The 24,305-nt window shown below is 33.2% G+C and overlaps 3 protein-coding genes across 8 annotated transcripts in view; 2 read left to right on the top strand and 1 right to left on the bottom strand.

The window, feature by feature from the left end:
• The first annotated feature begins 2 nt into the window (after positions 1-2).
• On the top strand, positions 3-2,596 carry LOC132911707 (tetraspanin-13). Of its 2 annotated transcripts, XR_009659063.1 has the most exons (8): positions 3-132; positions 223-348; positions 786-953; positions 1,079-1,177; positions 1,241-1,363; positions 1,434-1,562; positions 1,727-1,854; positions 2,046-2,596. XR_009659063.1 is itself a non-coding variant. In XM_060968562.1 (7 exons), exons 2-7 carry the CDS (start codon positions 289-291, stop codon positions 2,115-2,117), a joined length of 651 nt encoding a protein of 216 aa, XP_060824545.1. In that variant the 5' UTR covers positions 3-132; positions 223-288; the 3' UTR covers positions 2,118-2,596. The 2 variants fall into 2 exon arrangements, 1 of the variants encoding a protein (XP_060824545.1); XM_060968562.1 differs by lacking the exon at positions 1,727-1,854.
• Positions 2,597-4,570: 1,974 nt separating this feature from the next.
• LOC132911700 (cyclin-dependent kinase 2-like) lies at positions 4,571-7,266 on the top strand. The gene is made up of 5 exons (XM_060968546.1): positions 4,571-4,921; positions 6,103-6,298; positions 6,372-6,644; positions 6,791-6,994; positions 7,073-7,266. Exons 1-5 carry the CDS (start codon positions 4,806-4,808, stop codon positions 7,181-7,183), a joined length of 900 nt encoding a protein of 299 aa, XP_060824529.1. The 5' UTR covers positions 4,571-4,805; the 3' UTR covers positions 7,184-7,266.
• Positions 7,267-7,671: 405 nt separating this feature from the next.
• Positions 7,672-24,305, bottom strand: part of LOC132911678 (serine/arginine repetitive matrix protein 2) — a 34,173-nt gene continuing 17,539 nt past the window's right edge. Inside the window, exons 2-10 of one of the 5 annotated variants that reach the window (XM_060968458.1) lie at positions 22,204-22,353; positions 17,877-20,379; positions 17,600-17,646; positions 17,338-17,512; positions 16,986-17,194; positions 16,648-16,833; positions 15,568-15,612; positions 14,856-15,017; positions 7,672-9,218 (exon numbers count right to left, since the gene is read on the bottom strand). In XM_060968458.1, coding sequence (XP_060824441.1) covers positions 7,893-9,218; positions 14,856-15,017; positions 15,568-15,612; positions 16,648-16,833; positions 16,986-17,194; positions 17,338-17,512; positions 17,600-17,646; positions 17,877-20,379; positions 22,204-22,266 — 4,716 coding nt within the window. In that variant the 5' untranslated portion in view covers positions 22,267-22,353 and the 3' untranslated portion in view covers positions 7,672-7,892. Of the gene's footprint in view, positions 9,219-10,113; positions 13,915-14,855; positions 15,018-15,567; positions 15,613-16,647; positions 16,834-16,985; positions 17,195-17,337; positions 17,513-17,599; positions 17,647-17,876; positions 20,380-22,203; positions 22,354-24,305 lie in introns of those variants that run through there. The other 4 variants (XM_060968457.1, XM_060968454.1, XM_060968455.1 and 1 more) reach the window with 4 other exon arrangements.

Here is a 24,305-nt window from a genome sequence, read left to right on the forward strand (position 1 = left end):
GCGCGAAGAATCTGTTTCTGAAATTTCGCGCCCGACGCTGCGACGTCGAGAGATCGAACTCGTTCCAATGTATTCGAGCCGTTGCAGTGCTAGCAGTCGTAAATTGTCTGTCTTCAGCGAAAGGGTAGTGAGGTATTTTTTCATTGTACCAGTTAACTCAAATGCGATTTTCTTACTAATCCGTGGTATTAACAATAAAGTATTCAAATTCTTCAAATACAGTGATTCAACGACTCAACGAATCCTCACGGGTGACTACACCAAAGGGAACAAAGGCCGTATACGAAGATGTGCGGTGGTTTTACGTGCTCTAAAAATGCTTTGACGGCTTTAAACATCCTTTATATCGTAAGCAGAATTTCCGGAAACAAGTCTACGTACACCACCAAACTTTTGAACAAATACATTTTGTTTCAATCTTATTTTATTTTCAGCCTCGGATATTTTATCAAATTCTATAATATGCGCGCTATGAAATAATATTTTAATTGCCATCATTATGAAAAAATTGCCATGTATTGCTAATTAAATAAATATAATAAAATTTTATAGAGAGCACTTCTATATGGAAAATTAAATATTTTAATATCATTATATGCACATAGCAACACCCAATTATTTTAATAATTAATGTAACTGCAAAAAATGTGATAATAATCATAATGAATGCATACACAGAATGTTAAAAATTATGAATTTACATGATATTAAATTCTGACATTTAAATGTTTTCTAACACATTTTTTAATTTTACAAATTCTGAAAATTATATCTTAATATTTTAGGTTGTTGCATTTATTTTAATCGGTGTAGCTGTATATGGAAGAGCTTCTGCATTAGTCACAAACCTTCCTATAATTGGAGGTATTTTAGCATGTGGTGTTATTTTGATTCTAATTTCTATCCTTGGACTGATTGGTGCTGTTAAACATCATCAAGTTCTATTATTCTTTGTATCCTTTTATAGATTTACAATATGTAAGTAATATCATACTTGTTGGTATTATCATATATATTTATTTATGTAAAAAACATTGTGTATATATTCCTATTATGATCCTTAATAACATCCTTATAGTACATGCTTATTTTGTTTCTACTGTTTTTAATCCAATTTAGTATCGCGTGTGCTTGCCTTGCTGTTAATACCAAACAACAAGAACAATTAGCAGAACAGGTAATATTTTATATACATAGTTATTTTTGATAGTAGGAAAAATATTTAGTTTATTAATTTTAGGGTTGGAAGCATGCAAATGAATTAATAGATAAGGTTCAAGAAACTTTCAAATGCTGTGGTTTCAATGGCACTGAAATCGCATATATGAATAATTCAGATCCATTTATTGAATCTTGCAAAATTGTAAGTATAATTTAACACACAGCAAATAAATTTAATTTTAATAACATGTAATAATGTTTTAATCTTTTAGAAATATTGTTGTCAATATTCTACAAATAGTGATTGTGAATGTCCATCTTGTATGCAAAAATTACAATCTACGATTGATTATGCCTTTAAATTATGTGGCAGCATAGGATTGTTCTTCAGTTTTACAGAGGTAAGAATTTATGAGTTATTTTATATATTATATGTATTTGATATGTGTTCACTTAAAAAATGCAATGTTAAATGCTTAAAAGCATTACATTTGTTCAATTGTTTCACTCTGTTAGAGATAACAGTGATTTACTTAGTAAGCGTTAACCTGTGAACCCATTGCAGTTTGTTGGTGTTTGGTTGACCGTGCGATACAGGAATCAGAAAGATCCACGAGCTAATCCTAGCGCTTTCCTCTAGTCTAACACCATCGCCATGTCCTCTGTCACCTCATATGATCCTCCTAATAGATGGTGGGTGGTTTCATGTTGTGATTTTCTATTTTATATATCAACTTTTAGGAGAATATTTTTTATCAGCCACATTTTATGTGTAACATACCATCATATTGCATTTATGTAATTCAATATATGTACTAGTCTTACTAAATTTAAAAATTAATTCGATTGGTTTGTGGTGTAAACCATGTACATTTCATTTCCAGGTGATTGCAGCTTTCTTGGCAAAACGTTACAGAAATCAACTATATCAACATTCAAAAGCTGTTTTTCCTTAATATACTGTTATATTTTTTTTTTCAACATAGTTTATATCATTTAAATACAAATATTTTTCCAAATTAAAACTAGATTCTAATAAGTAATAGGTGAATGAGTTGTAATCAAAGTTTTGATCGCTTTGATTTGCATTTAGAAATATTAGATTATTTAATAGCCAAGATATAATTCTTATTTCATAGTACAAATACCATCTTGCATATATTACTTGCATATAATTCTTGAGAAACTGTTAGTATTTCACTGCAGTTTATAACGCTCAACAGGGAAAAAACGCAACAGCACAAATGAAACAGTTATAGATTTTTAGAACGGATAGATAACTAATAGTTAAAATGTGTGATCTAGTCATCCATTTAGAACAATCGTACTAAGCCTCAATGCGCCTTGTAGTTTAATATTTAGATACGTTTGTGCAAGCGCGTTTCTATAAAACTTTGTTTATTTACGCAGCATAATTTATAATATGATTCACTAATTCTCATTATCAAATTTTTATTTTCTGTTAACAAAGCTTGTATAAGAAATGATTTCAGGTATGCTCTAGAAAACGTATATCCTTTTATGTTATATCTATATAATATTTATATATTTACATAAATTCTTCTAATTTAGTAGAAACTTTTTCTATTTTGATTTCCAATATCTTTATAATATCCATAAATATTTTTCAAATTTATATTTTTGCATTAGCAATGCAATATACATTCGCAACTTATTTAATTTGTGAAGTTTTCAAAATAAATATTTCTTTCTTGAACTAATCGGACAAATTTAGATCAAATTATCTTTTATCAAAATATAATGAAAGAATACATTCATTGTGTATTATTGAGTATTAATAGTTAATATATTTCGCTAATGAATCAAACATTAATCCTACAATAAAGTATAACGTGATAATTAATTAGAATTCTTTAATCTTGAGATATTATCATAATACTGCCGTATGTGTAATAATAATTTCAAAATCACTTTATTACCAATTTTTAATTTATAATCTGCTTCCTCTAATTTTTATACTTACTTCTTTCATTATAAAGATCTATTAAACTGTATTCCTAAATGTTATGTATAATGTGTCTAAAAAATATTGCAATTAAAGCTTTTGAATTATCCTACCTAAAGATAAAATATCATTATTTTAACAAATTATGCTTAGAAGCTTGAAATGTTCAATGTTTACGTGAATTTATTTAATTTTATAATTAATTTAAATTTTAAATAAAAAACAATCGTAATTATCTATTATACTTGGAATGTTAATTATATATTGCATTATACAATAAATATCTTATTAAAATAAATATCTTATTAAAATAAATGCTTAGATTGTGCATATTCACATTTGATTTGTTTTGTGTAAGTAGTAACATTTTTTTAATTTAAATAAGAATTAACATGATAACAATGCATGAATTTTTCAAGTAGTAAATTGAATTATTTAAAAAATTGAGGAACAATTTAGTGAAAAGAATTATGCAGCGAAGATTTAATAAAAACATTATTCTAACATTCCAATTATTACATTCTTTTATTTTTATATAAATTAATAATTGTAACTATGAATTAATTATAATATATACTTAACATTCGTCAGATAATTTTTCTATGTGTGGAATATCATATTAGTGAGTATAAATAAACACATATATCTCAAAATAAATAATATATGCAATGATATAATTCATATATGTAATTATTTCGAAAGCGAAAACGCAATTCGCATGATACGGTGTTTTTAAATTTCGTTAGAAATCCTAAGATAATTTATAGCGAAAGCACAGATTGATAAGAGCATGAATTAAAGATATAGACACATACATATTTTACTATCTTAAGTTAATAGGTAATTAACTAATGTAGTTACATATTATGTTTTTCTATATATTAATTATGATTAAAACTATGATATAAATATGTTTAAAACTACAAAAACATTAATTGAATACATTTCTTTTGAAGAAAGGTATATTTATGTTAGTATTAATACGAATATGATATAAAAATACATAAACGATATGTACCGGAAGAACATTGATTTAACACTAACTTAACATTAATTTTAAATGTTTCGTTCGATTTAAATATTTTTTAATCGATAGGAATATTTACAAACATAACAAATTATATGCTGCGATTAATTTCGAAGAGTTTTAATTATCACACTTCTGGTATTGATTAGTTATTGTTATTATAACATCTTGTAATGTTCTTTCTTTAAATAAATATATATAAAACTTGCAAGTAAAATTGTCTACGGTCAATGATTATTTTAGTTACATTTTATTGAAATGTTTAGTAAATATATTTAATTTTAATCATGTTCTATATAATTACGCAATTAAATGAATTAAACTGAACTAATTGTGTGTATTATTACGTTCGTTTACCTGTTACATTAATGATTATTTAATAAAGCGATCAATCGTGTAATTCTATCGATTCCTCGAATCGATTGTTCTAAATTTTAATAAAAATGGCTACTTTGAAGCACGCATGTCAAGTGGGTTATTGGTGTTGATAAACAAAGAATTTTAATAAAACGGCTACTAAAAAGTTTTGTTGTTGTCTGTCGACTTCCATCGATATAAAATTTCGAAAAATATCGGAACGGTGATAAAAAATCGGCAATTACGACGGAGTGTCAAAACAGTAGTGACAACGTCGAACGTGACGTTGAGGTTATGGACAACTTCGTCAAGATTGAAAAAATAGGGGAAGGGACCTATGGGGTGGTTTATAAAGCCAAAGATAAGTTAACTGGAAAGCTGGTGGCACTTAAAAAAATTCGTCTTGAGACGTACGTCGATTGTAATATTTATATATAAAAATCTGGAATCCTTAATTTAATGTATACCTTTGCCGGGTGTTGTATTGTTAGCATACTACATTAACCGCAAAATGGACATATAATACTTTTAATAACAATTTAAGTTACTAGAATCTGCACGATATATATTTCGAAATTTATTAAACTATTTATAGAGTCTATGTTTCTAATCTAGGCGGATACCTACTGATATTATTTTTTCTTTGTCAGTATAGAATAACTAGTATATAACTAATAAATATTCCTAATTTTCATACTTGTAGCAAAATAATTTTTCAATCAGTTTTTTGATTGAATGGTCAATGTATATATTACTTGTATATATGTTTAATAAATATACATCTAATATTTATAAAAGAAAACAATTATTTTAACTACTAATATTATACAAATTTTTTATCTCATAATAAGAAAATAGTATTGTTTTGCTTTTTCAGTGTTCTGGATATTATATACTTCAAATATATATTCAAATGATCTGGTACCTTAGGTAATAGATTATACTATATAACCCAAAAATTGTTATTGAATTGAAATCATATGTTTCTTCAGAATGAAGATATATTTTTGTAGAATTAATAGTTTGTTTATCCTGCACACATTTAAGTAATTTGCACGTATCTATGGTTACAGAATTATTGTTATGCAATCATTTTGATTTAACTACATAAATAACTTCTGGAGATAGCGAGATAAAATACCATATTGGTTAAGCTTTTGCTTATATGCATTGCTAACACATCTGCTAACTTACACATTGGGGTCAGCTGAATCTGCAGGGGCCACGTTATACTAAATTTTCGTAGCACCACATTATTCAGCTTGTCCCATTGTGTCATGCTCAGCTGGTTTTTAATTTTAAACCCTTTAATTTGTTTACCATATACTTAAATGGGATTTTCTTCTGTGTATTTGTTTTTTAATGACACCTATTTTTATACAAGTTTATAATTTTATACTAATTACACAATTTACATACTGCACTTATTATTTAGATTTATTGAAACTCACTTACACATCTTTATTAATTGCTTTATCTGTAAATAAATGTATTTATTATAATTTTTTGAAGGAAAAGGATAATTCAATATTATAATCTATCATTGGTGATCAATATATGTAACTAATAATGTAATGTTAATTTACATCAGGGAAAGTGAGGGTGTCCCATCCACCGCTATTCGGGAAATATCATTATTAAGAGAACTTACACATCCAAATATCGTTCAATTATTTGATGTGGTAGATGGTGACAATCACCTTTATCTTGTTTTTGAATTTTTACAACAAGATTTAAAGAAGTTATTAGATTCTGTGAAAGGAGGATTAGATCAAGCTCTTGTCAAGGTATTGCGCAAAAAAAATTACAGTTGAAAATAAATGCATGCATTGTTCAAAGACAGGTCTCTTATGTTTACAGAGTTATTTGTATCAATTATTGAAAGCAATTTCCTTCTGCCATCTACATTGCATTTTACATAGAGATCTAAAACCACAGAATCTGTTGATAGATCGGGAAGGCCACATAAAATTAGCAGATTTTGGATTAGCCAGAACATTTGGTGTTCCAGTTCGAACATATACTCATGAAATAGTAACCCTTTGGTATCGAGCACCAGAAATACTTTTAGGAACTAAATTGTATTCCAATGCAGTAGATGTTTGGAGTCTAGGTTGTATATTTGCAGAAATGGTAATGATAGCTCTAATAATATAATAATTCTGTATAAAAGAGAAGTGTCATTTATTAAACAGTTCCGACCGGACATCGGCACGACGCGCCGTCAGAAGACTTAATAATGAGTTTACTTTTTCAAAACAGTTGCATTATTCTTGCAGGCAACTAGAAGAGCTTTATTCCCAGGCGATTCAGAAATAGATCAACTTTTCAGGATATTCCGTACATTAGGTACACCTGATGAGAATATTTGGCCAGGAGTATCACAGTTACGTGATTACACATCAATGTTTCCAAGGTGGGAACCTCGACCTCTAGACGAAGTTGTACCTTCCTTTGATTCCGATGCCAAAGATTTACTTTTGGTAAGATTCGCTTTGATATGAACTAATAATAAATATTGAATCTTCTTATGTTAGTTTTAATATTACATATTTTAACAGAAACTTTTGACTTATGACCCTAATCAGAGGATAACAGCAAAGAAAGGGTTGAGCCATCCTTATTTTACTGGAGTTACATTAGTTCCACCACCACTGCCAAAGAAAACTTGATCTAGATATATTATTTCCTAAGTTACTATGTGTTTTGTAATTCTTCATACAATGTAAAACTGCCAATAATATAATTGTTAAAATCATATATTTTTGGAATCTTATATTAAGCTGTATTTTTAATTCCGATATACTGAACGCGTTCTTTTTAAACAAAGATATATTTTGATATGTACATTAAAAATCATTTATACATACTTTATTATGTCTACGTTACTTTAAAAATTGTTATACCTTTAATTATTATTATTCTTCATAACAATACAGATATTCTTGATAATATATAAATATTTTTTATTCGTATTATAATCTGCAAAATTTTATTTACGATATTAAGTGCTGTAAATATTACATTTCTCGATCTTCTTCAAAATACCACCTTTGTAATAAAAGATGTGACATTAAAATAGTACTGTGTTTATTAGAAAGAAGTACCTAGAATTAGAAATATGTACTTCAAGCTTTCTCTTTTACTTCATCGCTTTCGCTTTCAATAATTTATATTACAGCTACTCAAAAGAGTTCTACATCAAAATAATATAAAGTCATTAATCAAAAAGCGCATATTTATTGACTTAATATTTCGTTCATATCGATTGGTTTGCTAGGTTCAATGTACACAAGCAATCATTCATAGTTCGAGGAAACTTCTTCTCCTGAAAGATCTCGATAACAAATAAATTTATTTTGAAATATATGAAACACTGATTTAATGTGTAACACGTTCTGTTAATTTCGGTAAACTAATTTTAGTATTAATTTCAGAAACTATAGCAGTTTCTTGTGGGATAGGAGAGGGTGCCAATTTCGGAAGTCGTAATTCCTTTGGCGATACTTTTCTAGACATATGAGAGGAAGATTTGTCTGGACTCTTCAATCGAAGACTGTTAGGAGGACGTGGAGAATTAGGAGATTTCATTGCTTTGTCTTCTAGACTTTTTACCGAAGTACCGCTGGAAGGACGTGGAGAAATAATAGATTCCATTGCTCTGTCTTCTGGCGATTTTAAGGAAGAACTACTAGGAGGGCGCGGAGAAGTAACAGATCTCGTTGCTCTGTCTTCTGCAGATTTCAACGAAGAACTGCTAGGACGTGGCGAAGTAGGAGATTTCATTGCTCTGTCTTCTGGAGATTTTAACGAAGAATTACTAGGAGGGCGCGGGGAAGTAGGTGATTTCACTGCTCTGTCTTCTGCAGATTTCAACGAAGAACTGCTAGGACGTGGCGAAGTAGGAGATTTCATTGCTCTGTCTTCTGGAGATTTTAACGAAGAACTACTAGGAGGGCGCGGGGAAGTAGGTGATTTCACTGCTCTGTCTTCTGAAGATTTTAACGAAGAACTACTAGGAGGGCGCGGGGAAGTAGGTGATTTCACTGCTCTGTCTTCTGAAGATTTTAACGAAGAACTACTAGGAGGGCGCGGGAAAGTAGGTGATTTCACTGCTCTGTCTTCTGGCGACTTTAAGGAAGAACTACTAGGAGGGCGCGGGGAAGTAGGTGACTTCACTGCTCTGTCTTCTGAAGATTTTAACGAAGAACTGCTAGGAGGACGCGAGTAATTAGGTGATTTCACTGTATTTTCTTCTGAGCTCTTCAAACGAGAGTTAGAAGGACGCGAAGAAACCGATGATTTTACTGTCTTCTCTTCGGACATTTTTAGTTCAGAATGATTAGGAGTACGTGGGGAAATAGGCAATTTCGCTGTTCTATTTCCCGGGCTCTTTAACTGAGGATTGTTGACAGAATCTAAATTTATGGGGGATCCCGCCGCTCTGCTTTTTATTACGTTTTTATCTTCTGAACTTGAATCCTGTTTGTTCCCATCTTCTACCTCTATAGTTTCAAGAGGCGATGAACTTTTTCTTGGTTGTACTGTTTCAGGAGATTTAGCCAGACTATTTCTTACTGCTTTAGGAGTTACCATAGAAGATGGCGATGGTAGCTTTTGTGCCTTTGTTGGAGTACTTGGTGGTGGTTGTGGTGAATCATCTTTTGCCTGTTCGGTAGATAAATTGATCTCTTCAACCATATTATCCTGAAAACCAGATTAATGTGTAAATTGGCATATTAAAGATATCATTATCGTTAAAAATATTTGCACTGTAAATTGAATTTAGATATATTTAGCGTAATTATTAAGGGTTTCGATAAAAGTCTCAAAATTATAATTAAAAAGAGTAACATCCGACTAAATCGCATACTCCATAAATTTGATGTAATTCATCATTGAAGTGTTACTTATGTGCAGACTGACCTTAATTTATAAATGCGGTGATTAGCAGCGATGCTTCTGTGTCCACCAAGTATTACATGTGAGGGTGAAGTACACGCTGTGCTTATTGTTATCCATATAAGAAAATTCACCGAAGTAACTCATTAAATATTTAAATACTCGAGAAATTAAAGCTAAAGAAAATCATTTCTATCTACTTAATATTTTAGTATTAGCATTTGTGTATGCCATTAACTACACCTGTGCCTTTATAAATTACGCTGCATGTGCTACAAATTACTACTGATTATTAAGAACAAAAGATGTGATAATACAATTGTGCGCAAAAACTTATTTCGGTAGGTTCTCTATTTTTCTGTTTTTATTCTATAGAAAAATTTAAAACATTGAATGGATACTCGTACCATGTATGAAATGGACGTTATTGTTTTATAAAGAAATTATACGTAATTATAAGCAACATTTTAAGCTCCTAATGATAACAATTTTAAATTGCATTCTGCAAATACTTTTTCCTTAAACGTTATTAAATTTACTTTCATTTTCTTATGTTAAAACATTCACTTAGAACATAGGTGTATATCTACAGATGACAATATAGTTGTAATCCCATAAAGCATAACAAATTACCCGATTCTATGTAACGAAGTAATCACAGTGTTAACCTTTTGAGGGTTTAATAAAAATGCTGGGAATATAAATTTAAAAACAAAAATATTATTATAATGGCTCTCTTGTTATGTCTGACAATATGTCGAATATTCGTTATACAATAATATTCGTATGAAGTGTGATTATTCGTAACAATTACGGCAACTTATTATTATGTATCTAATTTTTGCGAATCATCGGATAATTAATCAAGTTGAAATATGTACTAATCGGTATATGGAAGCAATAAAGTATAAATAATACTTGATATATACCTTTTTAGCATAGATTGCATGAATTTTTCAAAAGTTGTATGATTGAGAGAGAAAGAGAGAGAGAGAGAGAGAGAGACATTTCTCTGAAATTATTTGCAATATTTCAGTTATTTTGCTTTTCCCATCGACGTTTCACTTTATTATTGATTCTCATTTTTCAACTGACTGTAGATCAGTTGTAGAATCTAAGTATTTATTCTGATGTATACAACAAATAGAGATAGTTTACGTATCTACAGTAACGATTACGAATTTATCGTATTCTATCATTTAAATACAACATGAAACGTATTCGATGCAACCGTGTGAAATATTTGTTTCTCACTCGATGCATTGAATATGATTGCGCATTGTATACGATTCTAATATCATTTCATTTTTCAACGGGGTTCCTCTACCGATCTACGTAGAGACGACAGCAACTTATTCCACGGGATAAGTTTCTTCAGAACCCGGCAATTCCCAATAAATCGACGCTCGACGTCGTAAACTTCATCCATTAGAGATCCATGTCTTTCAACTCTGTTTTTAATACGCATCGTTTGCATTTACCGCGAGAAAGCTGCTCATAAATTCAAGCACAAATTGGGTGAGTCGTTGGTTCACACTAAACTCTTTCTTCTTTCGCTGGAATCGAGCATACGATTTATATACACGAGATGTGAATGCCGTAGAATAGTTTTCTCTAACGGATAAGTTTCCGATAGATAAAATGTAAATTCGGTAATGAAAAAGTCGTACTTGATTTAACTCTTGAGCATCAAGATGAAAGCAAAGTAAGTGGATTACATGGTGCGTAAAATGATTTGAGTCTTATAGCGTGCTGCTAAGCAATGAATCTATACATGTATTAATAAATAGAAAGAAAAATTATTGAAAAGTTTGATACTTATAAACTTTCTTAGCCTTAATAATGAATGTTACGGTAAAATTGATTTCCCTTTGATATTTCAAGAGTTAAAACAAATTGATTCAGTTTAAGCGATGGTTAATGAAAAATGCTAGAAACTATTCAAATACATTATACAGAGTGTATCACAGAAAGCGTTACAAGATAATTCCTCCAAAATTACTACGATTAACAAGAAAATTTGTTATGGAATCTTTTGGATGACAAAGAGAGACTTTCCGTGTTAAATTACGCAAAATATAGAATAATGTTTTATCCCAAATAAAATCTACTTGGAAATGCAAAAACTGTACATTATTTCATTAAAGAAGAAAGCGCAGAGTCCTCTTTTTAACTCGTTAAATGAAAAATTAAATAATTTAATCAGCAAATCATAGAAAAAATATTTTTTCTTGTTTTCTTTAATAGTTTTAAAGGAAACAACTCGTAATACTTTATCTTATACACCTGATATAGATATATCATGTACAGAGTGCATACGAGAATCTCATTTTTATGATAAAAATGCATTGTCCAAATACACAAAGAACATATCAAAAACTTGACGTAGAATGTGTATATATTTATGTGTATATTCTAAACTTAGTAGTTATAATCATTCAATGAACGTACACTCCGTACATGTTTTCAACAGGTGGTGATGCACAAAGAAAACAAAGTTTTTAATTGCTAATATTTTCTTCTTTTGTATCGTCTTATGACAGCATGTAATTAATATCATCACTTCGAATTAATTGATGTTTCTTCAGTATGTCAGTATACAAGGATAAAATTAATAATCTGTGCATCACCGCATTTTGTCTTCATACTTCAATTATTTTATATATAGAGCACGTATCTGTTTTCTTCAATCCGGGAGTAGGCGAGTTTACGTAAACCTTTAATATTAGATTACATTTATAGCGTTTAATTATATTTCCTATGTGACAATGTAATTACAGCGTTTTGCATTTATCTATTATTTCATCCTTGCCTTTTCATTCGCAATATTCTTCTTTTTTATGTTATCACCACCGATTTCGAATTTTATATGTTTTTACGCAGGCTGAGATTAATTTTATCGTGAAGCTTGACTTTATTTGAACTTTAGAAATGTTTTCTATGATATTAGTTAATTTTTGCGGGTTATCAACTGCTGCATTTTCTACTTTCCTCTCATTTTTCTTTCACTTTTTTTTCTACCGCAATTTCCAAATCGAATATATCGTAACCATATTTATTCATGGATACTAATGTTAATCGAATTATATGTACGTTACACACATTTATGAACGCACCATAAAAAAGCTAAAATAGAATTCAATTAATCGTATAAGTAGCTCTACGACTTAGCATTAGTATTATGGTTAAAATTATTTATTAATCAACGTTGTATTTTGCTTTTCGTTACCATAGCACATTCAAAGCCTTGTTTAGTACTACAGTTAGCTATTTACACTATAGCCGGAAAATTCGCGTTTCCTTATTCTTGTAGGTTTAACAAAAATACACCTACTCTCGGTCTCGTGAATTACAATATCGATCAATTCGTACAATGAGTCTGACATTATGTGATCGTAAAATTGTTGTAATTGCCGTGCCACTGTGAAACCGTGTTCTAAGTGACTACGAAAAATGAGAATTCATTCATTTAATTAAACTTAAACGTATCACGTTACCGCATTTCCTTTTCAGATCGGAAAAATGCCTTTAGAAACGTTCGCGTCTTAAAATGGTTCTTATTGCAATGTATAAGATATAGCAAACAATTGTATAATATTTTGCGCTCTTATCGTCGTAGGTATCGTCGTATCCGTGCAAATCTCAAATAAGGGAAGCATTGTATCCTTTGTTCGAGTATCTCCTTATATGTAATATGTAAGTTTACGATGAAATCGAAGTATTTGCATATTTATAAAAATTCGAAGAATCAGCTGTGATAATTGGTAAACTGTTTCGATGTGTTGGACAATTACGCTACGACAAGTATTACAATGATGCACGATTAATGTAATCTGTGTTCGGTCGTATGAAAAGTTTTGAAAACACATTTTTTCAATCTGAAAAAGTGTCGCAAATTATTTGAAGTGACTTCGTGGATAAATGCGTTAACAGGGTGGGGGAAATCATTTTGCTGGTGATCGTAGTGTTATACGCTAGATACGTATACTCATCGTATACGTTATCGATCGTGTAAAAGCACATAGCGACGAGGAAAAATACCCCTTTGCCTTTTGCGCTAGTTTTCATCGATTAAACGCCAGAACTCCGTGCGAAAAACGCTGTCCCCGTATGGCACGTAAAAAATTTCCCAGTCATCGTTGACTCGAGACGATCATGATGTTAAACGCGATGTCAAATAGAGCCGAATATTAATTGATTCAAAATCATATACGATACGCTTGCGAGTGCGTTACGATGAAATGAATTTGCACGACTATATATATGTTCGTTCTTCGTTCCTACGCGCAACGTTTCGACTCCATCGAACAACGGGTCAATACTGGCCGTTCGATTCGATGATCGAGGAGGGAGAGATTACGGATGATTAATCAGACGCAAGTGACAAGGAAATCGGGTCTAGCGGTTGAGTTTTCGTGATCTAGCATTCCTGGTTGAGGTTCTCGTCCGATGTAGGCAGACCGTTCTTGCCGGCGGCGACCGTGCCAGGGGGCACAGGGCTCTGCGGGCACAACACACAGGATTAAGGTGGCCCATTAACCTCCGCGTTACAACCTTGCTAGCTCATTCTAATCTGGGTCACGTTAAACCTTTGAAGCAGCGCACATTTTCCTCTTTGTACCAACTGTTATGTATCTATCACCGATTTATCATAAATCATTCACGAACTATACGTACATACGTAATATGTAATATGTATTAAGGGTGTCGAGCAATGTCTTCGTGATATAATGTATTGTAAACAATGTAATTTTATTACATATATTTTTGCAAGAAATTCGGCTGTATAAAATAATATACCTACATAGACGCAATTGAAAATGTGCTTCAAAGGATTAAGCAACCGTTACATCTTTTTGTTACAAGTTTTAGATATTTAAATTTTCTTTAGTTTTATTAGTTTAATTATATTAGTTTTCTCTAGTGCGTAATCTTGCAAAATTTAACAGATCGTAGTTCACAAACGAAGAGAAACGTGTTGCTTCAAAATTATTTCGCAACGTAGTATGAAATTATTCCATGAAGTACAAATGTCGTATATAAATAACCGAAATTTATTCATTTGTATTTGTTGTCATCGTAAAAATGTTAAAAATGTAAAATAGAACTCGAAAGAAAGAAACTAGTGAATATTATTTTGGCAATAATTCTTTGTCATAAAGTGTAAAATCATAAATGTTGGATAAAAAATTGCAGAGAAGCATGCAACGCGTGTTGTCAAGCTTTTTTCGTGACAAATGGTGCAAACGAATGTGACACGACAAAGAATCTCGAGAAAAATGATGTAAGATTCCGAATTGTTATAAAACCGAGAAAGTTCTTCCCAAAATTTATCCAACTAATCTGTTTGATGATTTCAATCCTTGAATATAAAAATGATAACTGCCACATTTCGTTTGAAATAAGATAATTATTCTCGAGATTTTGTAAGATAAAACATACCTGGGATCCACTGCCACAGAGGCTTTCAGGATTAGTTCCCGATTGTCGAAGATAATCCCTATCGTTGAAAATTTTCTTGTCACCGCCACCTGGCTTATGCTTCACGTTATCCAAGGAACCAACTTTACTCTCAGCTTTGATATCAATTTTTTGGGTTTGGATCTGAAAGTAACATTAGAACCTCGGTTATTATTTAATGCTTATTTGTTGTAGGAAATGATGAATAAATGACAATGTTGATTTTGAAATTAGAATTTTAGTTACTTGTCGATAACATAATTAATTAAAGAAAAATTGAACTTATAAATTTATCTTGAATTTAAGTTCCATTCTCGTTGAAGCCTCTCCGCATCGTGCTCTCTAAACTAACGATTTGATTTCTGCAACGAACATTTATACTAATCTCAAAACATGCAGAAACATGCTTTAATCCCTTTAGATCGAATTTACTTACTGCTAAAAAAAGAAAGTTTAAATTTGACAAACTTGCTTCATATATTTCGACAATACACAAAAGCGACAAATATTAGTTAAAAACGATGAATCATTAGTTGTCAGTCGAATCGATTAGCTACTCCCTTTTACAATTTTGTGATTTACAGTCCAGATTATGGATGGATTGTGGGTTTCGTTTTGATATCGATGCAATGAGTAGCTACCTCTGGAGAGGATAGCTAACATGTCGTGTCGTGAAATTATTTAATATACTTACGTCGTTATTCGAATCCTGAGGCGTCTTAGGTGGTGTTGCCGATGACTGAATACCAACAAACAATAATGACTTGTTAATAACAATGGGTGACAATACATGCGACAACAAAATGAAAATCGTACGCTAGAGCAGAAATTGAAGTGCTTTTTGTTTTGGCTAATCAGACAGTCCCAAAGGATCCACATTTGAAAAAGATATTTTATTGTGATATTCAAGATTTCTTTGCATCAAGATAAGCGGACAAATTAACAAAGCCATAGTGCGCAAAGTACCTACGTTCAATAATTATCTCAACTAGTCGAACGCATAGTTCTGTATGACGAAGAGTAATTTATGAAACAAAAGGTATCTCTGAGTCTGTCCTCAAGAAGGAAAGAACGATTTGTTTACTTGTAACATGAAATAATTTTTCTTGATGCTAGAATTCTCGCTTTCTGTAACTTTTGAAAACACTAATTTTTTTAAGTAATGTAAAATGTACAATGTAAATGCAAGTCTACATTAACATTCTCTACATGCAACGACTCAATCAGAATCGAGATAAATAATTTTCCGGTCGAAATCAATCTGCCACTCTCGCGACATGATCCAGATGAATAGCTACGATGCTATTTTATTACGAATAGACAAATGTTGAAGTAAAGTGCAAACATTTAGTTAGAAAAATGATTCGTCACTACGATAACACCAAACGCTACAAACGGGTAATGTGAGGCGAAGTACATGATAACCATTGGCTTGAAAATTTGGTTATGTACATATAAATAGTCAAATACATCGGTTTCTATAATAGCTTCCATTAATTAGTTACGAATATGAGAGAAAACACAAACATATATTTCTTAATAAATTATGATTATATAGCACAATATAAACTCATGGAACAACTGGAGTAGGAAAACTTTAGGTATTAAATGAATGACTATGGAGACATACAGCTGTTAATCGAATTACAAACTCGCTAAAATAAGTTTCAAACGAAAATAAAAGATTCACTGAAGAGTTTACGAGTATCTGTGTTTCTAAGAGTATTTCTAAGAGTCATTCCTAAGGAAATATATTTCAAACTGAAATTCTTACTTTGACGCCACCACCGCCAGGAATGTGTTTGGCATTGTCTTTGGAGCCAACTTTTGGTTTTGCTTTATCTTTGAAGTCCAGCTTCACTGTTTCTATTTTCTTGTCACCACCACCAGGCTTGTACGTTGCATTTTCCAATGAACCGACTTTTGGTTTCGCATTCCATTGAAGCTTCATCTGAGCGATCTATCAAGGAATAGTTAAACGATAATAATTTTTCGATGAAAATACAGAAAAAAGAAGGGATTATAAACCATGCCATGTGCAGATTTTTTTATAGATAATTATTCGTAATTATGACGGTAGAAAGATTTCCAAAAAAATATAAAGTGATTAACCTTTTTATCGCCACCACTGGGTGTGTATTTCTCGTTCTTCGCGGCAATTTTCGGCTGCGCCTTGCTAAAGTCGAGCTTCCTATTCTCTATCTTCACCTTTCCGCCACCTGGTTTGTAACTTGCATTTTCCAACGAGCCGATTTTCGATCGTACTGTTTTTAAGTTGGGAGAGGGCGCCGATCCCACTTGAATTTTGTTCATAGGCAGTTCTATAGGATTCAACACATACTATTAACATGCGTTCTTTGCAAAAATGGGCCAATTCGTTACATAAAAATTAAAACAAAAATACTCGACTCAAAGCTTATCGAGCTTGTTATAAAATTTAGGCAAAAATTTCGATAATACTTACTTTTCTTCTCTTGACCGGCTGTCGACGAAGGAGTTTCTGGAGTTCGTGGTAACGATTTGACGGACTTACTTGGCGATTTTACAGGTGACCCAGCTGTCGGTCCTTTGTCAGCATCTTTCGATTTAGAGGGTGATTTTTTCGTTGGTGAATCCCCAACTCCGTTTGTGGTTGGTTCCTGCGCAAGATTATCACGTTATTTTATTATCGATTCGATAATTTGTAAAATCTACAAAAGCATATGTGTTGAATTAAAATTATTTACCGTGCTGGATTGAGCCGACTCGTTGGTTACGCTGCCGTTTTCAACCTCTGTAAAAATAAATATAAACACAGTTTCTTTTCGTCGTTACATTAAAAAAAAAAAAAACATAACAGTATCGTGATATTTGTGAAGCAAAATCTCAGTAAAATGTCTCGATTTCAGCATTTATCTACGATAAACATGGTAAAGGATAAAGCTCCGCGTTTTCAAGTCGAATTTTTTAATACGTTTGTTCTCACTATTTTCTGCCGAAATTTTCTTAAACGTAAATAAAAACCTGGTGTCGTCGAAGACTTCTTTTCTTTTCGTTTGGCAGGTGTCGGTGCGCGTTGAACTTTAGGCGATTTAACTGATTTCGGCAAACTTTTCGAGTCCGGTGTCGTTTCGTCATCAGCCTTTTTCTGCTCCGTTTTTTCCTTCTCTTCTAATTCCTCGTTCTCTATAGGCGATTTCAGCGATTTCGGGGACTTTGGAGATTTCGGTGATTTCGGCGATTTTGGAGAAACAGGTGAGTGAGGACTTTGGGATGGCGAAGATTTTATCGACAGTGATCGTTGTTCTCCATTGTCGAAACCTTTCACTCCTTCTTCAGGAGACTTTACGACAGGCAGTACCGATTCCGCAATCTTTTCTCCATCCTCTGATGGTACTGGAAATTCTTGTGTCTCACTTGCTTCTTTTTCAGAAGCAGCAGAACTCACGGCAACTCTTTTCGCGTTCGTTTCCGAAGAATCTCGAAGATTATCGGACTTGGAATCTTCTAACACGTCTTCTGTACTTGATTCTTCGGCTACATTCGTCGATTTAGCCGGGGACTTTGAAGATGGATCTCTTAATTCTTTCTCCTTCGGAGAATGACTAAGATCCGCTAATTTTTCTTCCTCGCTTGATTTTTCAGGTTTCGACATTTCAGTGGGTTCTGGCTCGTCCTTGATCTGATCTGTTTTCGTCGGTGCTCTTAAATGCGATTCTTGTTTGCTTTTAACTTCTCCCGTTTCCTTTAGCAGATCTACGTCTGATTTAGTTTCTGATGCAGACACAATGTCGTGTTTCTCTCCAGTTTCTTTCATTTCCTTTTCATTTTGATTTATTTCTGCCGGGACAGTCGCACGTGAATTGACTTGAGACATGGGCGGTGGACCCTTGAGTTCTTGATCGCTTTGTTTCTCTTTTGTATCCATTGGTATATCCTCTTGCAATTGTTCTAGAGATTTGGACGTTTCGTCGCGTTCGAGCTCCTTTTGACTTTCGCTCGCTTCTAAGGGCGTACTTGACCGGGATTTATTCGGAGATGCGGATAGTTTCAGATTTTGTTGATTCTGATCATGGCTGGTTTTTGCCGGAGATTTATCTGTGGACTTAGACAGGATTTGCATTTGTTGATTGTTATCCTCGTCCGATTTCGTTGGTGTTGTTGCACGTAATTTTTCTGAAGTTGTCGACGACAGATTTAAATTTTGTTCATCTTGTCCTGATTTAGCTTCTTCCGATTGCTTGGGAGATTGTTCAGGCGCAAGAGATACATCGATATTATCCGATTTCTCAATTTCATTTTCTATACCTGGTTTGCTCACGTTCCCCTTATTCGTGTTCTCTTTCTGGGTTTGATCTTCGACTAATTTCTTTTCTGGTTCGTCTGGTTGACTACCAACCTTATCTACTTGCTGTTTGTCTAACAATTTGGTCTGCGCTTCTTCGCCTGGTTTCGTGAGCAACCTGTTATCACTTTCCATCGTGTTGGAATCTTTAACAGGTATTTTGTCAAGGTTCATAGCAACTTCTTTAATTTGCTGACCAACTCCCTGCGCAGTTGCGTTGAATTTATCATCCACTTTTCCATTTATTGTAGCGGTTTCTGGCCTTTTCACCGACTGAACATCACTTTTTGGTACGTTAGACTCTATTAAAACTTCTTGACTGGTAACGTCTCCGTTAGCACGATTAGTTAGGTTAGGCGATTTTCTGTCCATTACAACATCATCGTCGTCATCGTTTTCCGCATTTTCTCGAAGTTCGGTTTTTTCCTTCGAAATAGGCTTTTCAAACTGCTGCAATTTCTTCGAGTTATCGACATCTGCCATTTTGTCGACTATTATTCGCGGAAGTGATGGCTTCTTATCTTCCCTTTTGATAGCTAAATTCTGTCGAGATATGTTCAGCAACGATTCATTTCGTTGCAATGGTTTGTGTGCGATTTCTTGCGATCGTGCGAGAATGTCAGGATTCCGTGCTTGTTGAGGTGCGTTTGGGTGTTCTGGCCTGTGTTGATAAGGTCCGTTCGGATGCTCTGGCCTCGATTGCTGAGGTCCGTTCGGATGCTGCGGCCTTGATTGATGAGGTCCGTTCAGATGCTCTGGTCTTGGATGTTGAGGTCCGTTTAGATGCTCTGGTCTTGGATGTTGAGGTCGTTGTACGTTGCCTTGGAACCTTTGCGCTTGATAATTTCCAGGATGCGGCGGTCTAGGTCCCAATTGCGAACGTTGCACGGGCGACGGTGGAAAACGCGGATTTAGGACGATAGGTGGATGTTGACCTTGTTGCGGTGGCTTCTGAGGAAACGAACCTCCCGGTGATCTTGGAGATCCGTACGGTCTGACTTGGACGAACTGACCCGGATTCGTTTGTCCGACTGGAGACCGATTATCAAAACGAATTTGCTGTAGCTGTCCACCCGGTCGTGGTTGTCCTACGGCACCATTATTTACAGGCTGCCTTGGTAATCCAGGTGGACCTTGCGGTCTCGCCCGATAGACAGATGGTAATGGCGGGTTTGATTTCACCTACGAAATAATAATTTTACTCACGACAATTCGCGGTCGGCACAGATCGCAGAAACAAGTTTCGAAGTGAGATTTTAACGGTACTCGATAGAGATTCATAAAATTGTCGTACAAACAGAATGACGTAATTAATAACAGTTATGTTCTATGCTTTGACATTTAGACGTATCTAATTAACCCTTTGACTAATCTTAGCGCCTAAAAGCGCTTAGCAAATCTCATTTGAACCAGATGTGAGTGAATGCTAATTCAACTATTGCTAGTTACATATTCCCTTAGTTATATATTATTTAAATATGTTTATTTCACACTTTTCGCTTTGTATATCCTTAAAATGAAAAATTGGGATAATAAAAAGGTCAGAGAAACTACATGTAAATATGAAACAACAAATGATTCATGTTCGGATTCTATGGAAACAAGTGATTTTGAATAAACGAGAATATGAACGAATAAATAATATCGGTTTAATGTACTGGAATTCAATGTTTTAATTATTTCAACATACATTCTTTCAGAAATACACGCCTAACGAAAAATTTCGCCGTTCTCCATGTAGATTGCGACTGAATTGCTATCGTATGGTACGGCTGGTACGTCTCCCATAGTCAAAGGGTTAATATTTCCTAATTCTGTAATAATATCCAACGAGCGATTGTTCTTTTAGTAATTTGCAACATCTTAACTAATAGTGACATTCTTTTTATTATCAATAATTCTTGGTGCGAATGTTTGTACCAGACTTCGATAATAATCAATTCGAGCTGTTCAAAAATGATACGGACGAACAGTAGAAACATGCATGGAAAATCTTGATAATCGATACTGGCCCTGAGCCCATCGATCAGTCTGTAATATAAAACAGAGACGTTTTGAAGATTCGTATTTACCGTACCTGCCACCGTTCGACTTTCTCTACTCGTTATGGGATTAAACCACGAATGATTATAGTATACCATCGACATCTATTGCAATTCATCGAGGCATTTTAGATTGGCGTGACCTACAGCAGTAGCTTTCCTTCGGAACGCCAGGCTGTTTACCCTCGTTTCTTCATGGAATTTATCAACATTGAAAAACATTCGGGAAGCTCGCTGAGACTGTTTGTACGAACGTGTCGTAAACACGAAACTTTTGACATGGTGCAAAGCAGACAACGCTTTTATTCAATGATGGAATATCATCGCCGACAAAATGTATGTTTACTAGTTTGAAAATTGGAAATGTAATGTCACGAGTATCGTTATATGGTGCTCTTCCTATCTGTGATTCGCTTTTCATTTCTTAAATTTTTCTCAAATATTTTTTCAAATATTTCTACCGGATTATTAAACAATATTCACTTGATACTAGAATAATAAATTTTTCTATCACAGCTATTTCTTGACAGTCTCTGGATGTCATAAATGTCAGTTCTTTGCTGTAGATCTTTAATTACGATTGCAAGTCATTGATGTTTCCTTTTCGATTAAAATGAGCCGACACATTATATAACTTTGTTTCTTATCTATGCACTACTTTGAAATAATAGTTGATGTTCTAAAACGGGTAAAACGTAGTTTTCAATCAGATATCACGTTAATAGATACAATTAAATAATCGATATGCAACTTAAAACTCTCATTGATAATTCGACGCTATTGAAACAAACAAAACTTTTTAAAAATATTGAAACAAGAAATTCTTCTAATCTTGTATAGTCAATGTTTTTAATTTCGAGAGGAATCTTTAAGATTTTTGCGAGTTCAGTAGTTTCATGAAACATAGTACATTAACGAAAGTACGTGAAAAGTGCTTGAACGTTTTTGTAAAATTGTAGCTTACCGCATTTAGTTCGCGATCCGAAGGAGATTCGGACGCGTTGCCTGCAGTTTGTTGCGAATCCATTTTTCAGTTCGTTCATACGCGATTAACGTTTAAACGCGCGTCGATTGGACGATCTTGTCACCCTTGACAAGATATTTCTCCATAAACCTGTTACGTATCAACGGGTAGTCTTCATCAAAGATTACATCAAAGAGATCATACAACTCTACGTAAGTGCTGATGTTCCCAACCAAGTCTACGTTGTGTCGAATGAATCGTACTGAATGAGAAAGACGGTTGTCGTGATGCGTGAATCATCGCAATTAAATACATATGATGCTCGACGAAGCTTGTTTAATGAAACCATTATTAGCAAACTACTTTGATGCTTTTAATAATTATGTTCGGCATCTCTTCAAAATCCTGGAAGAGTAATATTCGCGTTTTTGACATTCTCGCTTGACATTCAAACATGGAAACACAGCTGTATACTTCGATCATTTTCATTCGAAAATGTTAATACGTACTGTAGTTTTGATGTAGCAGTGTATTGACATTCAGTGTGTTAACATTTTGAAAGATGTTTATATATTCGACATATTCACGAGAGATGTGACAGACAGATACAGAAGAGTACATTACATACATTTGTACAATTCTTATGCATATAACAACAGATTGAAAGATGAAATTGTTCAAAGTTCAAACTACTAGTTCCTGTGGATAATTCAACGACAATCAGGGATGCAATTTGCTCGATATTGTTATTTCTACCTGTTTTGATAGCTACATATGATGCGTGCAACAACTATACCGTTCAATTAGAATTTACAACACTCTATGACCGTGCCTAAAAGTACTGCTATTTGCTAACAATAAGTATTGTGAATATAGCATTGTAATCAGTGTCAATTTACTTTCAGCGCATTTTATTAGTGCTGCTATTATTATTGTGGATTCGTACGTGTATGTGTGCTAGATTAGAAATGGTCTCGATTTTCAGATCCCTTGCTTGTAACTTCTACTAATGCAAACTAATGTGATATAGTCGAATGGCACTTTCGCACGTGGAATTATTTTCGGATTTTTACCTCACGTCATACCTAGATACAAACTCCATAAACACATACATAGAAAACTAAGTATTTACTACTAATTACGAAGAAGAAAACGCTTTTTAACGCTAAAAAGTAATTAACTGTTCGCAGGCGTGAAGGTTCATTAGAAAACAACAAGAAAGGAAGAAAAAAGAAGATGGAGAAAGTTTCAGGGGTGTAGAGCCTAGAGGATGGAACGCACGCAACCGTTCTAACTGTAGAACACAGGAGGATCACATTTCTACGTATAATAGTGGCAATAGTTAACCTTGGTAAATACATTTCTGTAGGTATCACGAAACCATGGAAGCTTCGTGCGAAAGACTAATATAATTGAGGTATTCCCGCAACGCATTCACGATTTGACTGATTACGACGTTAGAGTATTTTCTTTGAGAACGTAGGTATGCCTCGTATATCAAAACGTCCAAGTCTTTACTAACTTTATCGCACATGCAAATCTATCATATAGAAACACATAAAGCGCAACGATTATGTACTTATGACTTAATCAAATTTTGAAATTAATTTATTCTCTATCCCGTAAATCTTTGCCTTACAATTTAATGTAAATCAGCTATATTTTTACCAAGTCTTCGTCATTAATTACAACTGAATTTCTTCGTCGCCAATTACAACCGAATTTCTTCGCCAATTCAAGTCAGACGTTTTTTCTGGCTTTGATATAACGGGTTCACGTCTGCGTTTGATTAAAATATGAGGTCAATGTATTATAGTCGTTCATATATAATAAATACGATCTGTAACCTTCTAGTAACCTTCAGACGTATTTATCAGTCGAAGCATCTACTACTTTCTTCTTTTTTACCCCTTCAATGTACTCACGAAAATATCGCCCACGATTCTTTTACACCCTACTAGCGTACACGACCTTCCTAAGAATTTTCCGAATCTATACGGGCCAGAATTTCGTGCGAACTCAATTTCAGTGAACACGTGATTCACCTACTATCTGATAGTCAGGAATAACTACACCTTTCGAAATCAACTCATTTAACTCCT

The sequence above is a fragment of the Bombus pascuorum genome, chromosome 11 (assembly GCF_905332965.1).
Source record: "Bombus pascuorum chromosome 11, iyBomPasc1.1, whole genome shotgun sequence".
Lineage (NCBI taxonomy): Eukaryota > Metazoa > Arthropoda > Insecta > Hymenoptera > Apidae > Bombus > Bombus pascuorum.